A 24,135-nucleotide genomic window follows, 5' to 3' on the forward strand; every position below is an offset into this window, starting at 1 on the left:
CTAATTCCTATCATTTTCCCTTTTCCACAAGGGTCCAAGTAATGTCACTGATGCCTTGTGGAAGTCATAGTCCTCCAGGGCTACTTATTATTCCCTAAATAGTTCAACTAATGCTGAGATGTTCTCTAGTGAAATTCATTCTTAGTGAATCGGTGCTGTGCCTTTCTAAGCACTTACATGTTCTCTAATAAAAAACTCTATTCTAGAGAACTACCAAAATGCATTCTACTTATTGATTTATTCACTCTTAATTTATATTTCCTGATTTTTGCCCTTCTTCCTTTCTTTTCAACCCTCTGACAGTCTTCCCATTATTGATTTCTCAAAAATTTCTGATGGTGATTCCATAGGTGAATCTACTATTTCTTCCAGAACTCAGAACTGGGAGCAAACTCAAATAATATGATTATGGGTTTTTGTTTGGTCTTCTCTCCCACATTGATGTGAGATAACGTTTTCATATAATTGTATTACCATCTCCAGGTTAGGACACATTCTCACTGGAGAGAGGGAAGAAGCGAGAGGGACTGGACAAGGTCTCTTCTTTCACCTTCTGGAACCACCTTCCCCAACCAATGATTCTCCCTTCTAACCAAGTCTTCTGCTGAAACATAATTTAAACACAAAACAGCAAAAACAATCATTTTGCTCCATCTTCACATTCTGTGCTTTAGTCTTGCTACTTCTCACAGGTTCATTCCCATCTTTTGTGCTGTCCATGGGGATGCCCAAGGACCCGGCATACCTCTAGCACCCATCCCTTGTCCCTAGTTCTATTATCACTCAAATGCCCCCATGCAGGCTAGCAACCCAGTGGGTTCTTTGGAGATCTTGTCTTTTCTGTTTTGTTGAAATAGTTCTATTTCTCTTAAACTATGTACCTTTTTAGAGTCTCTGTCCATGAGAAGTGTACCTCTACTTTTAAACCATTTTTTGCTAAAGCACATATAACTTGATCTTGGTTTTCCTTCCTCCACTCCTGCTAATAATATAATTGAATAACTTTCTTCCAAAATTTCACATTGCTTCCCCATCCTACAATGGTTCTTCTTTTACTTTTAAAATGATGTCCAGTGTAGGAGGTCCCCTTATTCCTTCATGCTTTCTCAGAGAAACCATATGGCCAGTAAAGCAAGTCAGGAATGCCTCAGATGCCCAGTTTTGAGACAAATGAGATAGGAAACATCCAGCTGACAACTATCTGGATTTTCCCCAACCCTAGTTTCAAGTTTTACGTTAGTAAGAAAGCTCCTACTAACAACAGCTAGACAATCCATGGTGTATGCCGCAACATCGCTTCTGTCTTTCTGCCCTATTCTTCCCATCTGGACGTCTTTCTGAGCTTCACCCTTCAGATTCATAGTCACAAGCTATGAATAATTATAATAATTGTAATAATCGCAGTTTTATTCTAGCCCGCCACCCTCCCCAACGTGCTATAGCTCATCGTGGCCCTTCCCAGTGCAGCGAATCTTTTCCACATCCATTATTCTATGCATAGTTCCTTCTATTGAACAGCCTGCCTTGTCTGAAAATTGTTTTCAGACATCCTGAAGAAGTAGACACGAAGCCACAGGATCCTATCAGTCAACAGACAAGAACTCTTTTCTTAAGCAGCTTCTCATTACTTGTACCCCTCTGGGAGAAGAAAGTTTTGGCAGCTTAGGATCCTTTCACTTGGCTCCTTGCTGCCAGAAAATAATATCTCTGGGCATTTTTCAGGTCCTTTCATTCCTTGCCTCCCTGAGGGGTTAAGGTCTTGATGAATGTAACTTGAAGATGAGAATAAACTGTAGCATCAAGAGGAGACAGCTTCTCCAATGCTACCCGGAAACACCATTACCAAGCCAAGCCTATGCACAGACATGGCTCTCTCTTATTGCCCGTCTGCCACCATGGTACATATATCTGTAGGAAGCCAGATAATCAGTCTAGAAGTAGTGACAGTACTTGCTTAGTCCCACATCTATCAGGGTGAGTAAACAAGCGATACTCCTATGTCCAAATGAATCAGTGTAGGCCATTTTGTTCATGGTCTCCTGGTCCTGATGAAAGAAGAAATAAATGGCATACTAGCCTTCAGCTTCCAGCCACCCAGCCACTTACCTCTACTCCCCCAAATTCATCCATATCCTAGGATATTTAAAAAAAAATTTTTTTTTACCATATGCAAGAAAGATTTGGGTCTTAAATTTGCTTTGTTTGCATGACAAGTGCCAGATTTTCTAGCTGTTCTATTTGTAGTTAAGGGAGAGGTACCAGGATTTGAAAAGATATAGAAAACATTTTTAATAGCTCTGGGCTATATCAAGTGTTGGTTTTAATAGCAGGCCAGATCTCCAAAAACATGCTGTGTGGCTGTGTATGAACTTGGCTGTTGGTTTCCTTTGCCAGATGAAATGATGATTAATCGGGACTCAGATGTCAGTTGTTTTATGTTACTTGTGCTCTTTGCTAACAGCTGCCTATTTCAAGCTGTGCTTCCTACATGTCAAATGTAAACCTGAAACCACAATTTCCAGAAGGAAAATTTCAAAGTACTCATAGAGTATATCAGAATATTCAGTGTTTTTTCTGATTAAAGTACAATTAGTATATTACATAACTTAGCTGCAGTATAGAGATAGAAGGTTTCAGAAGATGTGAAGTATTAAGGAAAAATTAAAGCAAACTTATTATTTGGTATACATACAATGTGTGTAGATATTTTAAGATATATATTTATGCAAATACTCAATGCATAAAATGCTCCTTGATAAGCTAGTGTCACTTTCTTTTTTACTCTGCAATAAAGAAAAACAGTGAAATATTGCTGATAGGTGAAGTATAACAAATTTACATTCTTTATTCAAGCTTTAAAATTTTGAAGTAGATGGTTTTTTCTTGATAAGGTCTTTAATACTTCCTTATTTGCTTTTTAATAAAAAAATGCCATAAGAATAGCATTTGCATGCTTTCTTTTCACACAGCCCTAACAGAAACAACATTTTAAAAGGAAAAGAAAGCAAAGAAAATATTGGTCAAGCTTTTCAGAAGTTTAGAAAAGCGTGTGCCTAAAATTTGGAGTGGACCAAAAATAATTGATTTTTTTTTCTTAACCTAGATAATAAATGTCTAATTTGGACTGTCCATGTGGCATAAGGTTCCCAAATTAAACTCTTTCAGAGATTGCCATTTTTAGCAAAAGAGGGGGAAGTGAGAATCAGACAACACCCAGGCTCTCTCTATGCAACCGCAGCCAAGTTGTCTAAAAACTAGTTTGGCCAATTCCCTGTAGTTCATCGCCTGACTGAGCTATAGCAGGACTCCAGAAACTTAAAACAACCACACGGAAAACACCTAAACAGGACTGAGCATAGTCCGGGGACTAGCGTAAAGTCTGGGAGACAGGAAGGACTGCCCTTCTCATTTCTCTACTAATGCCCTTTCCGAAAGCATAAACTACCTGCTCGAAACCTGCTCCCTCATATCCAAAATACAGCATCCAGGGAAGTGTCTGGAAAAGTGCTAAGAAAACCTCAGAGGTCTAGAGGTGAAAAGGGAGCTGGGTAAACAGTCTGGTACTATTCATTTTCCATGTCCGTTTACCTCCAGGTTTCTAAAACAAGTTCTTCTCCCTTCCTTCCTCCCTCCCCCCCCCCCCCCCCCCCCCCGCCCAGGTGGCAAACCTGCTAAGGCTTTTCCAGATCCCTCAGATAAGCTACGCGTCCACCAGCGCCAAACTCAGCGACAAGTCGCGCTATGACTACTTTGCCAGGACCGTGCCCCCCGACTTCTACCAGGCCAAAGCCATGGCCGAGATCTTGCGTTTCTTCAACTGGACCTACGTGTCCACCGTGGCCTCGGAGGGCGACTACGGGGAGACGGGGATCGAGGCCTTCGAGCAGGAAGCCCGCCAGCGCAACATCTGCATCGCCACCGCAGAGAAGGTGGGTCGCTCCAACATCCGCAAGTCCTACGACAGCGTGATCCGCGAGCTACTGCAGAAGCCCAATGCGCGCGTCGTCGTGCTCTTCATGCGCAGCGACGACTCACGCGAGCTCATCGCTGCCGCCAGCCGCGCCAACGCCTCCTTCACCTGGGTGGCCAGCGACGGCTGGGGAGCGCAGGAGAGCATCGTCAAGGGCAGCGAGCATGTGGCCTACGGCGCCATCACACTGGAGCTGGCCTCGCACCCCGTCCGCCAGTTCGACCGCTACTTCCAGAGCCTCAACCCCTACAACAACCACCGGAACCCCTGGTTCCGGGACTTCTGGGAGCAGAAGTTCCAGTGCAGCCTCCAGAACAAGCGGAACCACCGGCGCGCGTGCGACAAGCACCTGGCCATCGACAGCAGCAACTACGAGCAAGAATCCAAGATCATGTTTGTGGTGAACGCCGTGTATGCCATGGCTCACGCCCTGCACAAAATGCAGCGCACCCTCTGTCCCAACACCACCAAGCTTTGCGATGCTATGAAGATCCTGGACGGGAAGAAGTTGTACAAGGACTATTTGCTGAAAATCAACTTCACAGGTAAGCGAGGAGCCTTTACTCATCTTCTGTGGGGTAAACAGGTGGAATCAAACAGGAATCAAATATCTCTGTCCCTAACCCAGAAATCTTGGTTTCAGACCCACAAAAAAGGGTTCAGACTGTTAAATATGCCAAGATGCGATATGATGGCTGTGATGTTCTTACTTATTTTTGAGTGAATATCTTGGTTGATACACTACATGAAATCGAAAGGCTCCCTAGGCTAGGCTGATCTGTGGTAGCTGCCTACATGTTGGCTACGCTACATTTGCTCTCTTTCTTGTTAGCTGTGGGGTATGACACTTGTGATATGGGCATTTAATCTTCTTTAGCAGAATTGGCAACTCTCTAAGGAACATGAACTTCCAAGCCTTCCTTGTGGGTGATTTGAGCAAAAGAATCTCATAACTTTCACAGTGGGTGAGAGAAAAAAGTCGCTGTTTTCCCAGAGCTTAATTAGGGGCAAAAAGGGAAAAATATTCAGACCATGGTGATTTCCAGGCATTTGAGTTGATTTCTTCTGCTATACAGAAACATTTCCATGTCGGCATTGAGTTGTAGATTTTCTCAAATGATGTTATGAAATGAAACTTTTTCTGAGAGCCTGCGTATAAACAAACTGAAGGCAGATGGAAGTCACTCCAATAAAGCAGTGAATAGGCAAAGGTGTATCTGAAGTGGCTTCTGTTTCCTTTTCATTTGGTTCTAAATATGGTAAAGTATTTCTAAAGATAGCATTGCACTTCCATGCATTACTAGCATAAAAAGCACAAAATGTTTAGCTTTGCATTCTCTATGAAGGTGCATGTGACACCAGTGCATTAAGGTGCTGGTTCTGAGGACTTTAGCTTTACCCAAGTCATAAATGGTAAGTAACATTATAGGGCTCAAAAAAAAAAACTTGATGTCAGAAATATTACCATGATAAAATGCTTTCACTTGCCTAAATTGCTAATAATCATCTCCCATACCATTAGGGCATCATTCTAATCTACGCAGTCTGTTTCAATTGGTTTCTCCCCGAAGACATGAAAGTTTGTATACTCAAATCATACTGTTATCGGAAAAGTGGCAGTTCTCACATCTCCTCTACAGATGATCATTCGGAAATCAAATGACCTGAAAAATCACTGGTAGGACTTATGACCGTTGGTTCCTATTCCAAAATTCTAATTCCTAAACCAGCCTTGAAAATAAGCACAAAAATTACCAGTCTGCATTTTGCACATCTTTTCCTCTTTCCACCCAGAGGGAGCCAAAAGTAGTGGAAATCAGTTATGTCAATATTTTCTCCTATTCATCTACTAGATATCCTTACCACTGGAATGATTGTGTATAAGTGGTAAAGCTTAAACTCTTTCTGTGCCCTGTGTTCCCACAGGTGCATTCCATATAGAAATAATAAATACATATTTTATATATAATATCGAATCATCTATCTCAAAATCTCAGATCAGTTTCCACTGACATCTCCAGAAAATAAGAATGGACCACAGAATCAGTAAAAAAGAATATCTTTGTTCTAAATATAAATGAATTTCACAGGTATCTGTATATAGCATCTACAATGCATTTAAGTCTTAAAGATAAATAAGTAAGCACCCTCCCTACCCTCTTCCCACTACCCTTGGGGTTATTATTTATCTTTATTCACCACATGTATTCATTAATCTTATTATTCTAATCCATCCCTCACTCCTCAGTATGCAAATACACAAATCTGTCATCAGCAGCTACTATTAAGGGAGCTCTTAGATTTCAGGGAACCCTTGCAAGGTGTTTTATGTAACCAAAATATTTTCTTTCATTTCCCAGACAGAGTCTTAAATGGCAAAGAAAAGTGAAGAAATAAGGCCATTATTTGGATAAATAATTGTCTTGTTCAATTACTAACTTTGATTCTACAATTTGGTTCAGCTTTGTAAATTTGACCACAAAGTGCTATTTTAGCCTTCTCAATTTGTTCAACATTACCAATCATTCTCCACCTCTGAAGAGAGTAGAAGGGTGAAAAACAGGTGGAAACTACAGAGAAGACAGGGAACTTAGACCAACCATCAGTGCCACAATGCTTAGTAATGTGGGAATTGGACGAAAAAGTATCTTACTATGGGAGGACACTGAGATGCTAAAGGAGCTAAATATGTACATTCTTAAAATAAGGCTAACCTGGTTATCTGTTGAAAAGCAGATTTTGTTTTACATTTTTTTCTGAAATAGTATCTCTGTTTTTCTAACTTGAATATTGACACAAGGGACTAATAAGCACAATAGTAAACAGCAAACAATTTTTGTTCAACTGGATTGAAAAAGTCCTCTTCCAGCCATCTGCTTGTACTCAGTGCATTTACACTGAGATCCTTCTGACAAAGGATAGTTGCAGCCAGCCTCCAAAGGGCTCTACTCACTTCAGAATGGAAGAGCTAAGCCTCCTGAGAATTTTAACTACATAAATTAAAATACTCTTTGGTTCCTCGGTACATTTCTACTAGCTAGTTCCAGCACTGGCCAACATGAGTATCCTTGAAGTTAACCCAGTTTGATATTCCTTTTACAAAAGAGATTTTGCAAAACTATGCTTTCTTAGAGATTCTTCAGAAGAGTGAGCTAGCTCTTCTGGCATAGGATCTAACCACTCTCTACCTCTTGCTGTGCGCCCCACATTCACTCTTCCTTCCGTAAAGACTACTTGCAGCTCCCCAAGCACATCATACTTTTATATTTGTCTTTGTATCCTCTGTACATGAAATGTACATGTAATGTGTATGTCTGTTTCCTCCACCTAGAACCCCTTACCCCATCCCCATCCACCCTATCTAGTATCTTCACTTACTCGGTCTCCACTGTTACCACCCTGGTCCAAGCCACCAACATCTCTAGCTACATTTCTACAAGAGCCTCCTAATTGATTCACTCTTGCCCCCCCTCCATCCCAGCCTCCACAACCCATTCTCACGGCAGCCAGGATGCCCTTTTAAAACTTAAATCAAAGCAAGTCACTCTTCTGCTCACAACCTCTTAGGGATTTCCCCCATTTCATCCAACAGTAAAAGTCAAAAAAATCCTTGCAATGCCCTACAGATGTCTTCCCCGATCCACCCCCTCCCTGTCCCTCTTGCTCTCCTGTCATCACCTTTCACTCCCCATCTTCTTCCCTTCACTCCAGCCACCCTTGTTTCCAAACTCAGGGCATTTTCCACTGGCAGCTCTCTCTGCCTGTAATGCCCTATCCCCATATATTCCTGTGGCTAGTCAATTCCCCTACTTTCTTCAAGCCTTTATGTCAATGTTAGCTTTTCTGAGGCCCACCAGGAAATCCTTCTGGAAATTGTAATTCACTGCCCCCACCCCATCACAAGCATCCCCATTTCTTTCTAAGCTGCTCTACTTCTTTTATACACCATGATTTTTTCATTTTTCTCTCACACCATCTCTTTTATTTTCATGTTTATTCTCCGTTGTTTGATCTTCACACTTGAATATAAACACAATGAAAACAGAAATTGTTACCAATTTTTTCACTGACATTGCTAAAGTATAATGCATGCTCAGTAAATATTTGTTGATTATGAATATCATTTGACACCCAAATTCATATTTCCTTCTCTGTCTCCATTACTACACTGTGAGCTTTTTCAAGGCAGAGAACATATGTTTCATCTCTGATCTCAAAGACCCAACACAGTTTCTGGTACAGAGAGTGCATTACATAAATGTTTACTGAAGGAATAAGGAATGAGAAAAATAATCAATAGATTTATAATATTCTTTTTTTGAAAATTTAATGTATATACTGTGTTCTCTAACAAATGAGTTCCAACAAAGAAAAGGATATGACTTCTAGAATGGCTTGCTTTTACCTAAGCACTGTCCTTTAGTTATGTTCTATCATTTTTATTTGAGATAAATTTAAAACCTAACGGCATTCGTCATGGATCTCTTATACATTCCTGTTTTATAGATGAAGCCCCAAAACTCACAATAATTTGTCCAATGTCATCATCTGGTTAGTGGCAGGAGCAGAGACTGAAATCCAGTCACCAGGTCCAGGGCTGCTTTTGGGTGTCACCAAGGACCCTGGGACATTGAGGTCTTTGATCCCAAATACCTAACATCATTTCTGACATACCTTAGATCTTAATGGGATTGAAGGAATGAAAGACAGTCAATAAATAAGTCTGAAATACCTTTCTTTCTGGGCTCCTTCTTATGATTCCTTTAATGCTCCTGGGCCACTTTCCCAATTAGTTGGAGCTGAGGTGGTTCATAAAACACCCACACTTTGGAAGCTGAGCCTTAGAATCTAAACTTTAGGATATTAAAAAAATTTTTTTCAAAGCTTTTTTGTTGTTAGTAAAGTGATTTCCATCTGAAAGAGCCATGTCATCCAGAATTCTGAAAGAAATATTTAAATGTGAATTATGTTTGTTGTCATTTGACTTTTCAAAATGACTTTGAATGAAATTCCATGTGCTCATCATGTAAAAAGAAAGCTTAAACTACCGAGTTAGAAAGAGAGGAAATAGGGCCATTAAACATCCACAGAAATGCAATATCACTGTGACTGCTGTGTGTTCACAGTACAATGCAATCTCTCTCACTTTTTATTCTGAGACCAATTCCAGAAAGTGGAGGAGAATAAAATCATAGAGTGACAAAAGGCCTTCCTCAAAGATGAACTTGCCCCTATTCCTCACTTGACAGAGGTGGAAATTCAGGATGTCAGCATTATTATCCTCACTTACTGAAGCACATAAAAGTGAACTTAACTGTCAGAGTGATGTGGTAACCAGAGTACACCCAATTCAAAAGAGAAAAGGAAGAGCTCCCACTTACTGAACATACTGCCAGGGGTGCTCCAGGACACATTCGCTATCGAGGAGGCAATCTCTTGGAGATAACACTCACAGCATTCCTCTGTGTGAGTCGCAGGGGTGGGTGGGCTAGAATGTTTGAGAAGGGAGAAATTGAGAACTTGACACAATAGGAAATGTATCCAAGATCACATAATGAAATGGGCGACACCAAGGTCCTGATGTAGTCATTCATGCCACAGATGTGTTCAGACTTCATGCTGGGACCTGGGGACACAACAGTGAACAGTACAGTGGCAGTCCCTGCTTTCTGCGGCCACTCTAGAAGCAGGACGATCAGGGCTTGCGGTATTAGGGTCTTGCCCTAGTCGTTGTGTTCTGTTTGGAATACAGTTTTTGTTTTGAGTTGGAAAATTATTGTGTCTTAACTTAGGCCCAGAAGAAACCTCCAACTCACTGAACAAATCTCACTCCCAAGGTTTGACTTAAAGGTGAAGAGGACAACTCTTATGCTGGACTTGTGGTCCTAATAGGACACACAGCGATGACAGCTTTTGTTGCTGTTGCTCATTTGGTTGGTTGCTTGTTTTTTTCCTTTTTTCTTTTTTTTGGGGGATGTGGGGGTGGGAAGGTGAAACACACTCATCTCTTGGTCTCAACAAGGGGACAGACTGCTGAGATCAGAGCCCAGAGCCTGGGGGTGGGGGGAGGGATGGTGCAGCCTGTTCTTATGTTTACAATTCTCCACACCTGGAAGAGGAGCAGAGGCAGAAAATGAGCAGTCCAGCATCACTGTCCCATTCACCTTTGCGTCTGACTCATCCAGTAGGTCCAAGGATCACTCCTGGTTCAGACTGTAATCACAGAGCACAGGCCAGGAAGGGCAGATTTTCTGGAACACTGCACTCCAAGGAATATGTTTGAGCTGGCCCGAACCCAGCAAGAATCTCCTCTTGAAAAGTACAGGGCCATCCAAGGCACAGCGAGGAAGCCAAAATGGTAATGGCCACATCTTTAGATGAATGGGCTTTGAAGTCCCTGAAAGAGCAAACTGCTCTTGATCTTGCTTCCTCCCCTGGAACATTTGTAGTTCCCACAAAAGCACAGAAACTTGTTCCAGCTCTGCTGATCAAAAGCATTTCCAAAATGTAAAGATAAATATCCTGTATTTCTTTCTTTCCTATTCTCTCTGGTCAGCTTCCTGGGGTCACAGGAATAAGATTTAAACCCCCGAAGGACACCACTAATGTGGTTACTTATTTGTTTATGCACTGCACATCTGTGCTTTGGTGTCTTAGAAGCTTGAGAAATGATTCTCATTTTAAGGTCACACAGTGGAGAACAGGAGTCTCTAGAAAACCTCATTTTCCACTTTGGCCTGAGCCTTCTGCTGCTGCTGCTTATTATTCTTATCATATAGTTGTTGTTGTTGTTGTTGTTATTTCATAATCCTTATGATTCATTTGAAAAGCCATCCTGTCTACGAAGCAGAAAAAAGTAATCATCCCTCATAAAGTATGAAAGAAATGAATTCTACCACCTTGCTAATCAGAAAAAAGTATAATAAATATACTATCTTCTAGATGTTTCCAGGCTTTTTGGACACTGTGGTATATTTTTAGGAATATCACTTACAAAGGTGTCTGGAGATTGAGGAAAATATTCTGAGCATTTTCTAACACTATAGCTAACATGTAGTTTAAAAATAAGTTTAGCCTATGTTCTTGACCTTTGGGACACCTGGTGTTATCCCACAATAACCTGGTCTTTCAAGGTTTCTAAACTCAGTTGAATTGGAAACACGTGTTTTTCTACTTCATCTACCTTTGTGCTACTACTCGTCTTCAACAGAACACTGGGGAGCCAAAATAGATAAAGGAAGTGTTTCCAATGGATTCAGAAAAAAATTTCTGCTCCTGATGGCAATCATATACTGAAATAGAGGACTTTTCTGTGCACATTTTAAAAGATTACACTGCCATCAAATGAAGCAGGAGATTATGGGGGATCCTTCCCAGAGTTGGGTTTGGTAAACCTTCCTAGGAACCTAGCAAAACTGTCCTAACACCCGAGAGTGAGCACACCTTCTGAAGATTAAGGATGTGAGGTTGCATCCTGAGGAGCAGGCACTGAGGAGGAAAGCTAAAGAACTCAATGCCTGGTCACTGTTCTCACCTCCCTCTTACTGTAAATGTTCAACAGGTGTCCACAGTATTGTTAGTCACTCTATGTGATATCTCTAGGAAAGATTACATAGTCATCCATCACATTTTTTCTCCAAACCCCTATCATTATACCAGGGGTAGTATAAGCCCACATTTGTATTTAGTTCATTCCAAAACTGTGATGGTTAAAGGATTCATCCCACTGTCTGGGATAAATTAGATTTTGATAAGGTGGCTGAGTCCCCAGAAATTACACTACTAAGTAACATTTCAGAATATTCAGAAACTTAATTCCATAAAAGAATTATAAACAATTTTACTAGCACAGAGTTGACTTATACATTTCCAAAATAATATCTCAAATACAAAATTATGTTCATACACACACTGAACCGCTGAACCAAATATGATTAGACATTCTATGACTGACCATTAATATATTTTTATTTTTTAATTTTTTAAAAATTTTCTTCCAGCTTTATTGAGATAAAATCAACATATAACATTTTGTAAGTGTAAGGCCTACAACGTGTTGATTTGGTATTTATTCATTGAAGAATGATAACCACCACAGCATTAGCTGACACCTCCATCCCATCACAGGATTACCATTACTTTTTTGTGGTGAGAACATTTAAAAACTACTCTCTTAGCAACTTTCAAGCATATAATACAATATTAACTATAATCACCACGCTATACATTAGGTCCCCAGAATTTATTTATCTTACAACTAGAAGTTTATATTCTTTGACCAACATCTTCCCCAATCCCCTAGCCCCTGGTAAACAACCTCTGTAATCTGTTTCTATGAGTTCAGCTTTTTTAGAGTTCACGTATATGTGATATCATACAGTATTTGTCCTTCTCTGACTTACTTCATTTAGCATAATGTCTCCAAGGTCATCCATGTTGTCACAAATGGCACGATTTCCTTCTTTCTCATGGCTGAATAATATATACTATATCTTATTTATCCCTTCATCTGTTGATAATTAAGTGGTTTGCATATCTTGGCTATTGTAAATAATGCTGTAATGAAAGTGGGAATGTAGATATCTTCTCAATATCCTGTTTTCATTTTCCTTGGAAATATATCCAGAAGTGGGATGGCTGGATAATATGGTAGCTTGTTTTTTTTAATTTTGTGAGAAACCTCCGTATTGTTTGTCATAGTAGCTGTATCAGTTTACATTCCTACCAACAGCATGCAAGAATTACCTTTTCTCCATATCCTTGCTGACACTTGTTCCGTCTTTTCTGTTTGATGACAGTCATTCTAACAGGTGTGTGGTTCTAGCTCCTTGTGGCTTTGATTTTCATCTTCTTCATGATGAGTGATGCTGAGCATCTTTTCATGTACTGGTTGGCTATTTTAATATCTTCTTTGGAAAAGTATTTATTCAGTTACTTTGCCCATTTTTAATTGGATTGTCTGTTGCCATTGAGTTGTGTGAGCTCTTAATATATTTTAGATATTAATCCTTTATCACATAGATAGCCGGCAAATATTTTCTCCCATTCCATGGGTTGCCTTTTCGTTTTGTTGATGGTTTTCTTTACTGTGCAAAAACTTTCTCATTTGATGTAGCTTCACTTGTTTATTTTTGCTTTTGTTGCCTTTGCTTTTGGTGTCAAACTCAAAAAAATCATTACCATGACTGAGGCCAAGGAGCTTACTCCCTAGGTTTTGTTCTACAAGTTTTATGGTATCAGGTCTTATATTCAAGCCTTCATTTATTTCAATTTGATTTTTATGTATGATGTAAAATAAGGGTCCAGTTTCATTCTTTTGCATGAGGTTTGCCCAGTTTTCCCAACTCCATTTATTAAAGAGAATATCCTTTTCCCATTGTATATTCTTGCTTCCTTTGCCATAAATTAATTAACCATATGTACATGGCTTATTTCTGGACTCTCTATTCTATTCCACTGATCTATGTGTGTGATTTTATGCCAGTACCACACTGTTCTAATTACTGTAGCTTTGTAATATAATTGGAAATTAGAATGTGATACCTCCAGCTTTGTACCTTTCTCAACATTGCTTTGGCTATTTGGAGTCTTGTGTGGTTCTGTACAAATTTAATTCTTTTCTCTATTTCTGTGAAAAATGCCATGGGAATTTTAATAGGGATTGCACTGAATCTGTAGATCACTTCAGGTAGTGTGGACATTTTAACGATATTAATTCTTTTAATCCACGAGCCCAAAATACCTTTCCATTTACTGGTGTCTTCTTCAGTTTCTTCCATGAACATCTTATAGTTTTTAGTGTACAGATTCTTTTCCTCTTTGGTTAAATTTATTTCTATGCATTTTATTCTTTTTGATGCTGTTGTAAATGGGGCTGTTTTCTTAACTTCTCTGATAGATCTTTGCTAGTGCATAGAAACACTGTTGATTTTGTATACTGATTCTGTATCCTGTAATTTTACTTAATTTTTAAATTAGTTTTAAGTTTTTTGGTGGAGCTTTTAGGATTTTCTATATATAATATCATGTCATCTGCGTATGGAGACAGTTTTACTTCTTCCTTTCCAATTTAGATCCCTTTTATTTCCCTTTCTCTCCTAATTACTCTGACTAGGACTTCAAGTAGTATACTGAATAAAAGCCATCATTCTCTTGTTCCTGATCTTAGAGGAAAAACTTTCAGTTTTTCACCACTGAGTATGGTGTTAGCTGTGGACTTGTTAGGCATGGCCTTTATTATGTTGAGGCATTTACCTCTATACCCAGTTTACTGAGAATTTTTATTACAAAAGGATGTTGAATTTTGTCAAATGCATTTTTTTCCTGCATCTATTAAGATGATCCTATGATTTTTATCCTTTATTTTGTTAATGTGGTGTATCACATTGATTGATTTGCAGATGCTGAGGCATCCTTGCATCCCTGGAATAAATCCCACTTGATTGTGATGTATGATCCTTTTAATGCACTATTGAGTTTGGTTTGCTAATATCTTGTTGAAGATTTTTGCATCTGTGTTCATCAGGGATATTGGTCTGCAATTTTCTTTTCTTGTGTGTCCTTGCCCGATTTTGGTATCAAGGTAATTCTGGCTTCATAAAATGAGTTTGGAAGTGTTCCTCTTCCTCTATTTTGGAAGAACTTAAGAATAATGGTATTAACTCTCCTTTAATGTTGGTAGAATTCACCAGTGAAGCTGTCTGGTCATGGACTTTTCATTTGTTGGGATGTTTCTGATTACTGACTCAATCTCCTTACTAATAATGGGTCTGTTAAGATTTTTCTATTTCTTCATGATTCTGTCTTGGTAAGTTCTATGTTTCAGGAAATTTAATTCTTCTAGGTTGTTCAGTTTGTTGGCATGTAACTGTTCATAGTAGCGTCTTACGGTCCTCTGTATTTGTGTGGTGTCGGTTTTAATGTTTCCTCTTTTATTTCTGATTTTATTTATTTATTGAATGTAGTTAGGCCCCTTCCAAGGAGTAACTGGGTGATGGATGTTTTCTGTCTGTTCCCTCTGCCCCAAACCCTGGAGTACAGCTACAGTGAGTGCTGTCCATTAATAACGCTTCTGTGTTTGCTGTAGTCCTGGGGATTTTGTTGATACAGGCCCTGTTGGCTTTCAGAGGTAGGTGTTTGGGGAGTCCCTCCCTCAGGAGGGAGTCTTAAAAGTTGGGATGCTACATGTTGTGTCCAAACCTTTACTCGTCTGGGAGAAGCTGGGAGTTGGGGGTTCCCTCCTGACTGTGTGGTGCTGTGCTAGGGGTGGGGTTTATGGCAAGAGTGCGTCTCAGCCTTTCTTATCCATTTCAACGTGGGTATTTTTTTGTTTGCCTAATGTATAGACATCATTAGGCTGATTTCTGGATTTGTTTAGAGGGAAATGCTCCATGTGTAGCTGTAAATTTAGTGTGTCCATGGGAAGAGGGGAATTCAGGAGCTTCCTATGTCACTTTCTTTAAAGACTGCCCTCTGGTTTTATTCTTACAACCAAGAATCCTGATGAGTATAGTGTAATTCCTTTATGAATGTTTGTCTCCTATTGGCCATTAATATTAACTGACTACTTGTCCATTCATTCATTCCTCCTAGCAGATGTGCAGCAAGTTAACAAAAGTTTTTGAAATATCATAGGAAAAATTAAGGCAATTGAATGTGACTTTAAGTAGTCAACCAATTCAGAAAACATGATTATTTCTATTTTAGTTGTAGAATGAATTTGTCAGGTATAGAACCCAAGTGAAGATTAGTTTGAGAACCATTAGTCTAGGTTACGTAGATTCATTTTTGAGACAAGACTGTACATTGTTTTCCTGAAGTAACTCAGTTGGCTAGCTATAAGTCTCATATTTGACCTTTGTGAACTTCTTACATAATTTTTTCTTCATGGTAGAGCACAAACAGAATTGGGGATTCCTAGTGCTTCTGGAGAAAATTTTTTTAAAATATGGAGAGGATTTATGCACTTTTCAAAGAATTTTTAGTATTCAATGTGAATTAGTGTCAGATCTTACAAAGGATGAGAAAAAAATGAGTAAATAAGTTCTTTCTGCCCATAAGTAGCTGCACAGTTAATACAAGCTATATGAGAAGATAGCTTTTACACTCCAGGGTTCATCTTGGGCATCTTGAAAGGGTCTGGTATGTAAAGAGGGATCAGCAGTGAGCAGGGAGTCAGGAACAACTTCCTAAAAGATGTAACACTGGATATGAGTAAGATTTGTTAAGAAGGAGGGAGGGAGAAAAAGATTTTCCAAGTGAAGAGATCATGCTACACAGGCATGATCATAAATTTTCAAATGTTTTCTTTCTGTTTAACCTGTATTAAAGTGCAGAGCTCTTTTGGAAACTAAAATTAAACTGAAACAGTAAAGTGTTGATCTGATTTTTTAGATTAAATCTGAAAATATACGTTTCCAGTCCTCTTATATAAGAATATATAAAATTTTCCAAAATCACATTGTTTATGGTCACTAGCCTATCATCTTTTCCCTGAACTTCAGCTAAAACCAATGAAGAAAGTTCTAAGGTGAGAAAGGGGAAAAAAAGAAAAAGAAATTAGAATTTATTGATTGCTACCTGATTGACAATAACCATTTTATATACTTCATTCATTAATTCTTACAAAAGTCCTGTCAGGTAAGCAGATATTATTCCCTGTATTTTAATGTCATTGAGGCTCAACGGACTTTAATGACTTTCTCAAGTTTGCAAAGCTAAGTAGCCTCCAAAGACAACCCAAAGCTGTCTGTTTCATGAGCACTGTTTTCCACAATTGCTTCTTAAGGAGAAAAAATAAGTTTGTAGCTAGAACAAGGGTATAGTCCCATCATCATTTGGCTCAACTTACTATGTGCAGTTGTGGTAGTAATAAACAGTTGCCCCAAAATGTTCATTATTCAAAAGGAATTTGTTAACTCTTTCGTTAACTGCTATAATGATATATTCAATAAAGAATGACTCATAGTGAAAGCCTCTAATTATATCCTTCACTCCTTCCTCTGAGAGCATCAAACTGTAGTAGATCAATATTTGTAATATCATACTGTTATCTCCAAGAAGCAAATTGGAAAAAAAAAGAAAAGTAATCAGGCTACAGGTCAATGTGTCTTAAATATTAAGACTACATTTTTTCTGTCATCCCATTCTCTCATTCTAATTACAAACCTCCATACTTAATTAAAAGTAAAATAATGAAAGAAAGAGGAAAAATAGTGGGTCTGAAACTCTTCCAGAATTTCCATCCAACACCCTAGTAATTTTGTGGGTTTGTCTGGTGTATTGGTAGGTTTTTCTCATTGTGTTCATATTGTTGGGTCATGGTGGTAATTTGTTTTATAGTACCCATAACAAATCAAGTTTTCTTTGTAAAAAATAACTTAAGAATACCACTGATACTTTCATAAATTAGAATTTCTGAAGAATTTTCTACCACAAAGTTTTGTTTGTAAGCTATCCAGTCACCAATAATCACATGGTAGCACTCTACCAGCTTCTTGGAGTTCTTAAAACGTTCTTCTCTGTCCCTAAAATGCTCCTGGTCTAATAAAACCCTAAACCTTGATTATCTCAATTTTAATAAAAGTAGAAAACAAAGAAAATTTATCATTTCTTAATAATCAAAAGCAAGTCTTTGGATAATGCAGTTATTTATATCCCCTTCATTTTTATTCATCAAGAACTCTGTGTCAGTTCCAGAAATATTTTAAACAGAAAAAATATAAATAAAATGTTTCTAAAAGAAAACCCAGAGTGCCAATTTCCAGAGATGGCTTTCTTCACTGCTTTTGCCTACCTAAATTCTCCCTATGAATTTATCCTGTGGAAGACCCCCCCTTAATTCCTTCGTTTTCAGTATGGAAATTTATTAAGTTCTTTTTCTGCTTTTTGCCTGGCAAGGGTCTTTTGCTGCTGAATTAATGCACTAGCTAAACAATGCAAAAAAGGAAAAGGAACGTTTACATTGTTTTATTTTTCTTCAGAACATTATATCACAGTTTCCTTTAAAATATTGTGGCAGACAGCTGGAGAAGTGAAGTAAGATCAATTAATTGACAACAGAAGAAAACAAGAGCTTTCCATTCGACTTTGCTGGCATCTACCTTTTACATTTAGCCATCTAAACTACTAGACCAAGGACTGAATTAATTAATACTATTCCCTGAGTGTGCAGGCTCATCCCTTTTAACCATATCTTGAGCCACAATGTGGCAGGGAGTTTACTTTCTTGTCCCTCAGGTTTGATGGGCCATCATAAGAGCTCACACAGTCAAGAAGCTACAATGAAGACGCTGCCCAAAAATCAGAATTCTAGAATCTTAATAATAATTGTGAAGATGTAGATCAACTAGCATTTTATCATTTTAAAAACACTTTTAAACACACTATGACTAGACCCTTACCACAGCCCTCTGTACTCAGTGGAGTAGATGTTATTGTTTATTATTTTATTGATGAGAAAATGGATAATGGGACAGGTAGTCACTCGCTCAAGGTCAAAGAAAAAGAACCCCCCTGGATTAGAATTCATGTCCTTTGATCATTATCCAGTGATATGTCCCCTCAACTTCCAGTGTAACAGGCAGGTAATGATACCTGTCTAATAAAGCAGAAAAATATTACTGGAGGCAAAACCGGTCTGATTATATTTGTTGTTGGAGCCCTGACAGAATATTGACACTAAGCAGAGCAAGAGACTCTGAATCAGCAAAATTCATCTGCGTTTTCAATTTGCCACTGCATGGCTCTGTGGCTTGGGGCAAATCCCACAGCTCCTCCAAGACTCATCTGTTAATATTTTAGAAACACAACAGATCTGTTGCTTGCCAAATAGAACTAGCAGATACGGTATTTTTGCCCTTATCTTTCATATGACTAAAGTGTTCTTGCTTCTGGAAAGATTATAATTTCTGGGTGTAAAGAGGATGGTAATCCACATTCCACTCACCCTGAGACTTCCTGAAAGAAATAGGATCAGAAGTGGACTTTGAAGAACCAGGTAAATTTCCTGTAGTCATTCAGTATTTACTGCTGACCTTATCTACATCAGTGCCAACCCCAGACCCTAGGAATTAAGCAGTGAAACTTAACAAAGTCCCTTCCCTTGCAGAGCTTCTGTTCCATAAATAAACTAGTAAATCCATAGCATGTCACAGGGTGATACATGCCACAGAGAAATATAAAGCAAGGCAAGTAAATTAGGGAGTCCCATGTAAGTGTGTTGGGGGGGTGGGGGGCAGATAGAGTGTTACTGTCCTATAGAATGTGGTCAGGGAAAACTTCACTGATAATTTCACATATGACCAAAGCCCTAAAGGAAGTAAGGGTACAGGCCATGTGGAAATATAAGAACATCCCCAGAAAGGGAATAAGGACGCCTGAGATGAGAGCCTACTTGATGTGTTTGAGGGAAAGCAAAGAAGCTAGGGTGGCTGGAGGGACTTAGCAGGTACAGAGGTGGAGGAAGTGAGGTTAGGGAGGTGGTGGTGTCCAGAACCTGGAGGACGTTGTCACAACGTGGGATTTTACTGTGAGTTGGGTTAGAAGCCACAGGAAGCTCCACAAGAGAAGTGACAGGAGCAATAGCAAAGATTTAGAATAGGGCACATTTTAAAATTATGGTTACACATTGAAAAAGCTAATAAAGAAAGCCTGTCAGTGTTGACATCCTAATACATATCTTCTATAAATACTGAGGAATCTAAGACATTTTAATTTCTGAAGAGTAAGCCTTTTGTTAAAATTTCCAAGGTACTCAACTAGAACCCAAATCAGTTCTGTCTATTGTACGTTAGCAGCTAGGCACCAACGAATTTACTTTTCATATGCAGTTGTAATTTTTATACTCCACCGCAAGACTGGACAAAAGAACTTACCAAAGTCACTGTGTGATTCTGTAGAAATCTGTACACTCTCTATCCGGACTTCGTACCATACCATTGTTGATCCTACCTACACAAAGAAGAAAAAAAAATCACTGAGTGATGTTTGCTTAGCCCCGAATGTCAGGGTGATAATAGGATATTCTTCTCTCTACACCTGTCTTCCCCACAGCACAGAACCCCTAATCTAATTATGCAACGTCAAGCAATCCACAAGTTGTTTTGGCCTCTTCCACTTCCTGTGCATAATAGTGATGCAAAGTGGCCTACTTCTATCCCCATAATATTTATTATTCATGATAGGACCATCATGTATGGGCTTCATTGATCAAAGTATTAAGTCATTTCTGCAACAATTACTGAAGCATCTTTCTTATGTTAGAGACTAGAAAGAAGACAAAGAGAAAGATGTGCTCATTACCCTCACTGCTAATCTGGGAGAGACAAGCATATATCTTGAAACAATAACATGAAGCAGGACGCCTAAAGAGCTATAACAGAAGTATTAGGGCAATAAAATCACTTGTTTGCTACTTCACATTTAAAAATATACATGTACATACAGCATCTCATTTGAGTTTTATATCATTTGCAAACAAACTGGGCTTATTAATCATTGTTGAAAGTAATGCAGTTTCCACCTAGGGAGTGCGAGGAGGGAAGGAGTAGGCCAAGAAAGGCCTCTTAACAGCAACTGAAAAAATAAATCATTTTAAAATCAGGTAAATACTTGTGTAAGTTTAATATGGAAGGCATGTTACAGATCCCAAAATTAGAGGCAGTGCCTTCTCATCTGAGTGTGGGAGCTCCTGTTCTTTGGTTTGTGATGACCTTGGATTTTCTATTCTAGGGAAAATTGCATAGATTTGGCCTGTAGTGGTTTACTCAGTCTCATCCCTTGTCAAAAGGTCAAGAGGCTAGAAACTTCTGCTTAATGGTGCTTAAGAAAGAAAATATTGAGACCCCTTATGAATGTGGTCATCATTAACGTTTCATAACCTGGCAAGCACAAATTTTGTTCTCAAGAATAACATGGGTGTGAAGTGAAATGGGAAAAAAATGGCATTCTGCTAGAAATTTGTGAATAGTTACTGCTTTTATTATGAAGAAAAACAATATTGATATATTCTGTTTCCTCAGCAGTTTCAGATTCTGGTTCTACTTCACCAAGAATGACAAGGTAATCTTACCTGGGTCCTCCAAATTGGAAACCACTCACATAATGTATTGTCTGAAAATACTCCCTCCATAAATTTGGAAATGTCTTCTTTCCTGAAGCCAATCTTAGCTTAATGACTTTGTCATAGAAAGTAACTCTAATTGAAGATAACTTGCATAAAACCAAGTATTGTGATATAAATGAAATACACTGAGCAAAAAATCAGGGAATATAGGGTTTGCCCCCAAGTTGTGACATTAACTAGCCCTGAAGCCTTGAGCAAGTTACCCAAGCTTTCTGGGCCTCAGTTATGTCAGAGATCAAAGAATAGAATTTGCCTTGAAGGAACCTTCTTTTTTAGAAAAAAATTAATTAAAACACTAATTTCTCTCTCTCTCTCTCTCACACACACACACACACACACACACACACCCCCCACATCACATCACATAGAAATACACCCATTGGAATAAGCTTCCATCTGCTTTCATAAAATCACTACAGAACAATTTTTTTTTAATTTTTTAGTACCACTAAAACAATGGGTCAGTTTTCCCACTTCATCAAAATTTCATGTAGTCAATTCTGTTTCTTGTCTTGTGGGAGCATCTTTAATCGACACTGGCCAGTGTGTCATTGTTCCTGTTTGTTTGGATCTCATAATAAAATGGCCCAGAACATCTATTTTTGTGTGAATTTCACCATAAGGGGAACATCAGGTAAGAAGTAGGCAAAGGAAGGCAGGAACTGACACCAACTGATTTCAACCATAAATTTTTGTTTATAGCACACGAGGTGCCATCCAATTGCTTCATAAGCCATCATTAGAGGAGAAGTTCATGATAAGGGACAACAGTAAATCTGCTGAAGGGCCAGGAAAAACCATTTAGCTTTATGTCTTTTCAAATTTTTTTTTCAGATTGCTAATATAAAGAACCAACTTTTGACCTTTAAGCCATTTTTAGCCTAGTCCTAAAAGAACCAATAAAAGAAATTAAATTACTCAATGAACTATTTTGTTTCTCTGTCCTTGGTATTTGATTTTTCCTTCTTGCAATGTCCCCACTCACTCTCCAGGAAGTGTCACCTCCAGGGACCTATGAAGGTAGATGAGTAGAGATTCAGCAGTTTGGATGACACAGTTTTACCTATCTGATGCCTCCATGGCAAATACCCTTAAATGTTGAACTATGTCCTTGATGCTACCTCACATCTGACTGACCCCATACACTGAGTGGTTTCCAAAGATCTCACTAAGTGGTCATTTGGGCAAAATGGGAAGGAACCTTCAAGATTACCTAGCCAGAGTTTTCGAGCTTTTTAAAAAAATTAGCATAATTATTTCTTAAACACTATTAAGAAATACAATATTTAAAACAGATAAAAATGGAGTTGCTGTGATTGAACGCAGGAGGTGTTGGGAACCCTGACATCCATCTAATAGTCTGCTCCCCTTCCCCCTCTTCCGTCCCTTATACTCATTTGCTGGATGAGGAAATCAGAGGCATATTTCTATCTATGTAATAGAAAGTTTATATAATAGGTATATAATTATCTACTGATATGTCATTTATATATATAGTGTGTGTGTGTGTATATATATATATATATATATATATATATAATAGGTATTATATAATACAAGCTTCTCTACTTACTGATTTTATTTTTTTTTTAAGATTTTATTTATTTATTTGTCATAGAGAGAGAGAGAGCACAAGCAGGGGGAGCAGCAGAGGGAGAGGGAGAAGCAGGCTCCCCCCACACTGAGGAGGAAGCCTGATGCAGGACTCGATCCCAAGACCCTAGGATCATGACCTGAGCCAAAGGCAGACGCTTAACCGACTGAGCCACCCAGGCGTCCCCCTACTTACTGACTTTAAACTTACTAATTTTTATTCTGACTAGGAAAGTTACAGTCTAGAATAAAAAATTGTACTCACTCTGCTGCAACCAAATGAGGGTGTGAGCAATCTGCTGTGGTCATTGTGTCCACAAACAGTGCAGCTTGTTCATTTGAACTGTTGGTATGGAAATTACCCTATTTTGACAGGTTAAAAAGTAGTGAGAATGATTCAAGTTACTAATAAGAAGATACATATGATTATAAAAGAACAGAGGCTGAAATAATTTTTTCAGTGTAGAAAAGTGACCAATTTTGCAATGCACACGTCAGGTTAAGCTTGGGAGAATCCCATGGATTCTCAGTGACAGAGTGTGACTCAAAACTTGGCACAAGCTTATGTACTTGTGCTGATATATTTGTGCATCAGGAGAACAAAAAGCAACCCAGAAAAGACGGTCAACTTTGGAGTGGGGGGCTGCAGAATTGGTATTTACCTCTGATGCCTACTGGCTTTGTGTTAATTCCAAACTCTGTTAGAATCACAATCAAGAACTTGAAATTGACTCACCTTAAAAGTCTTACTGTGGAAACTTGTGTTCCCAGCCACAGGTGACTCAGGGGTTTTAAAGCCTGTTTGAATTCTAAATGGAATCAAAGTGGGCATCACAGTTGTGGAGGGGAATATAGCTGCTGAGAAATCCCTCACAGCATTTGCAGGGAACCTCTAGGGCAGTTGCCTCCCGGCATATTTTTCATGTGTAAAAATTGATCCATTTGGAAAGAGAATAATATGTCCATTTTACCATTTACCATTGTTTAGTGAAAATGATGGGATTGTGTATAAACCTCCCTCAGTCACTTTGGATTTAGGACCAAAGGGATTTATGAACACCTTTTTGGAGCCTCGTTCAGCCATATACTGAGAACCAGTTTGCTCTAGATAATGAACAACTATACTGAGTAACATCAAAAGCCCCTTATCTTGAATAAATTGGTCTATTTAGAGGACATTATACTTAAATTTTTATTTTCCTTTGGAGATATAATTTGATTGAGAGAATGAAGCCTCATCATAGTGAACCTCATTATTATCAGAACTTCTTGAGTTATTTCAGAGTTCTAACATTATTTTCCTTTTCCCCCTAATTTAAAAGTACAACATAAAAATAAATTGTATTGTGTTTCAAGTAATAAAATCTATACTCATCTGCTAAATGTGCAAAACTCTCCCCATAAAACTAATTAACTAGATAAAAGGTCCATATCGGGCTTGAAGCAG

General features: G+C 38.6%; 1 protein-coding gene across 1 annotated transcript in view; it reads left to right on the forward strand.

The window, feature by feature from the left end:
- GRM3 (glutamate metabotropic receptor 3) overlaps positions 1 to 24,135 on the forward strand; it is a 90,042-nt gene that overhangs the window by 16,131 nt on the left and 49,776 nt on the right. The window contains exon 2 of the mRNA XM_026504744.2: positions 3,660 to 4,515. Within this exon, the coding sequence (XP_026360529.1) occupies positions 3,660 to 4,515 (856 nt within the window). The remainder of the gene's footprint in view (positions 1 to 3,659; positions 4,516 to 24,135) is intronic.

Source organism: Ursus arctos, unplaced genomic scaffold (genome assembly GCF_023065955.2).
Source record: "Ursus arctos isolate Adak ecotype North America unplaced genomic scaffold, UrsArc2.0 scaffold_3, whole genome shotgun sequence".
NCBI lineage: Eukaryota > Metazoa > Chordata > Mammalia > Carnivora > Ursidae > Ursus > Ursus arctos.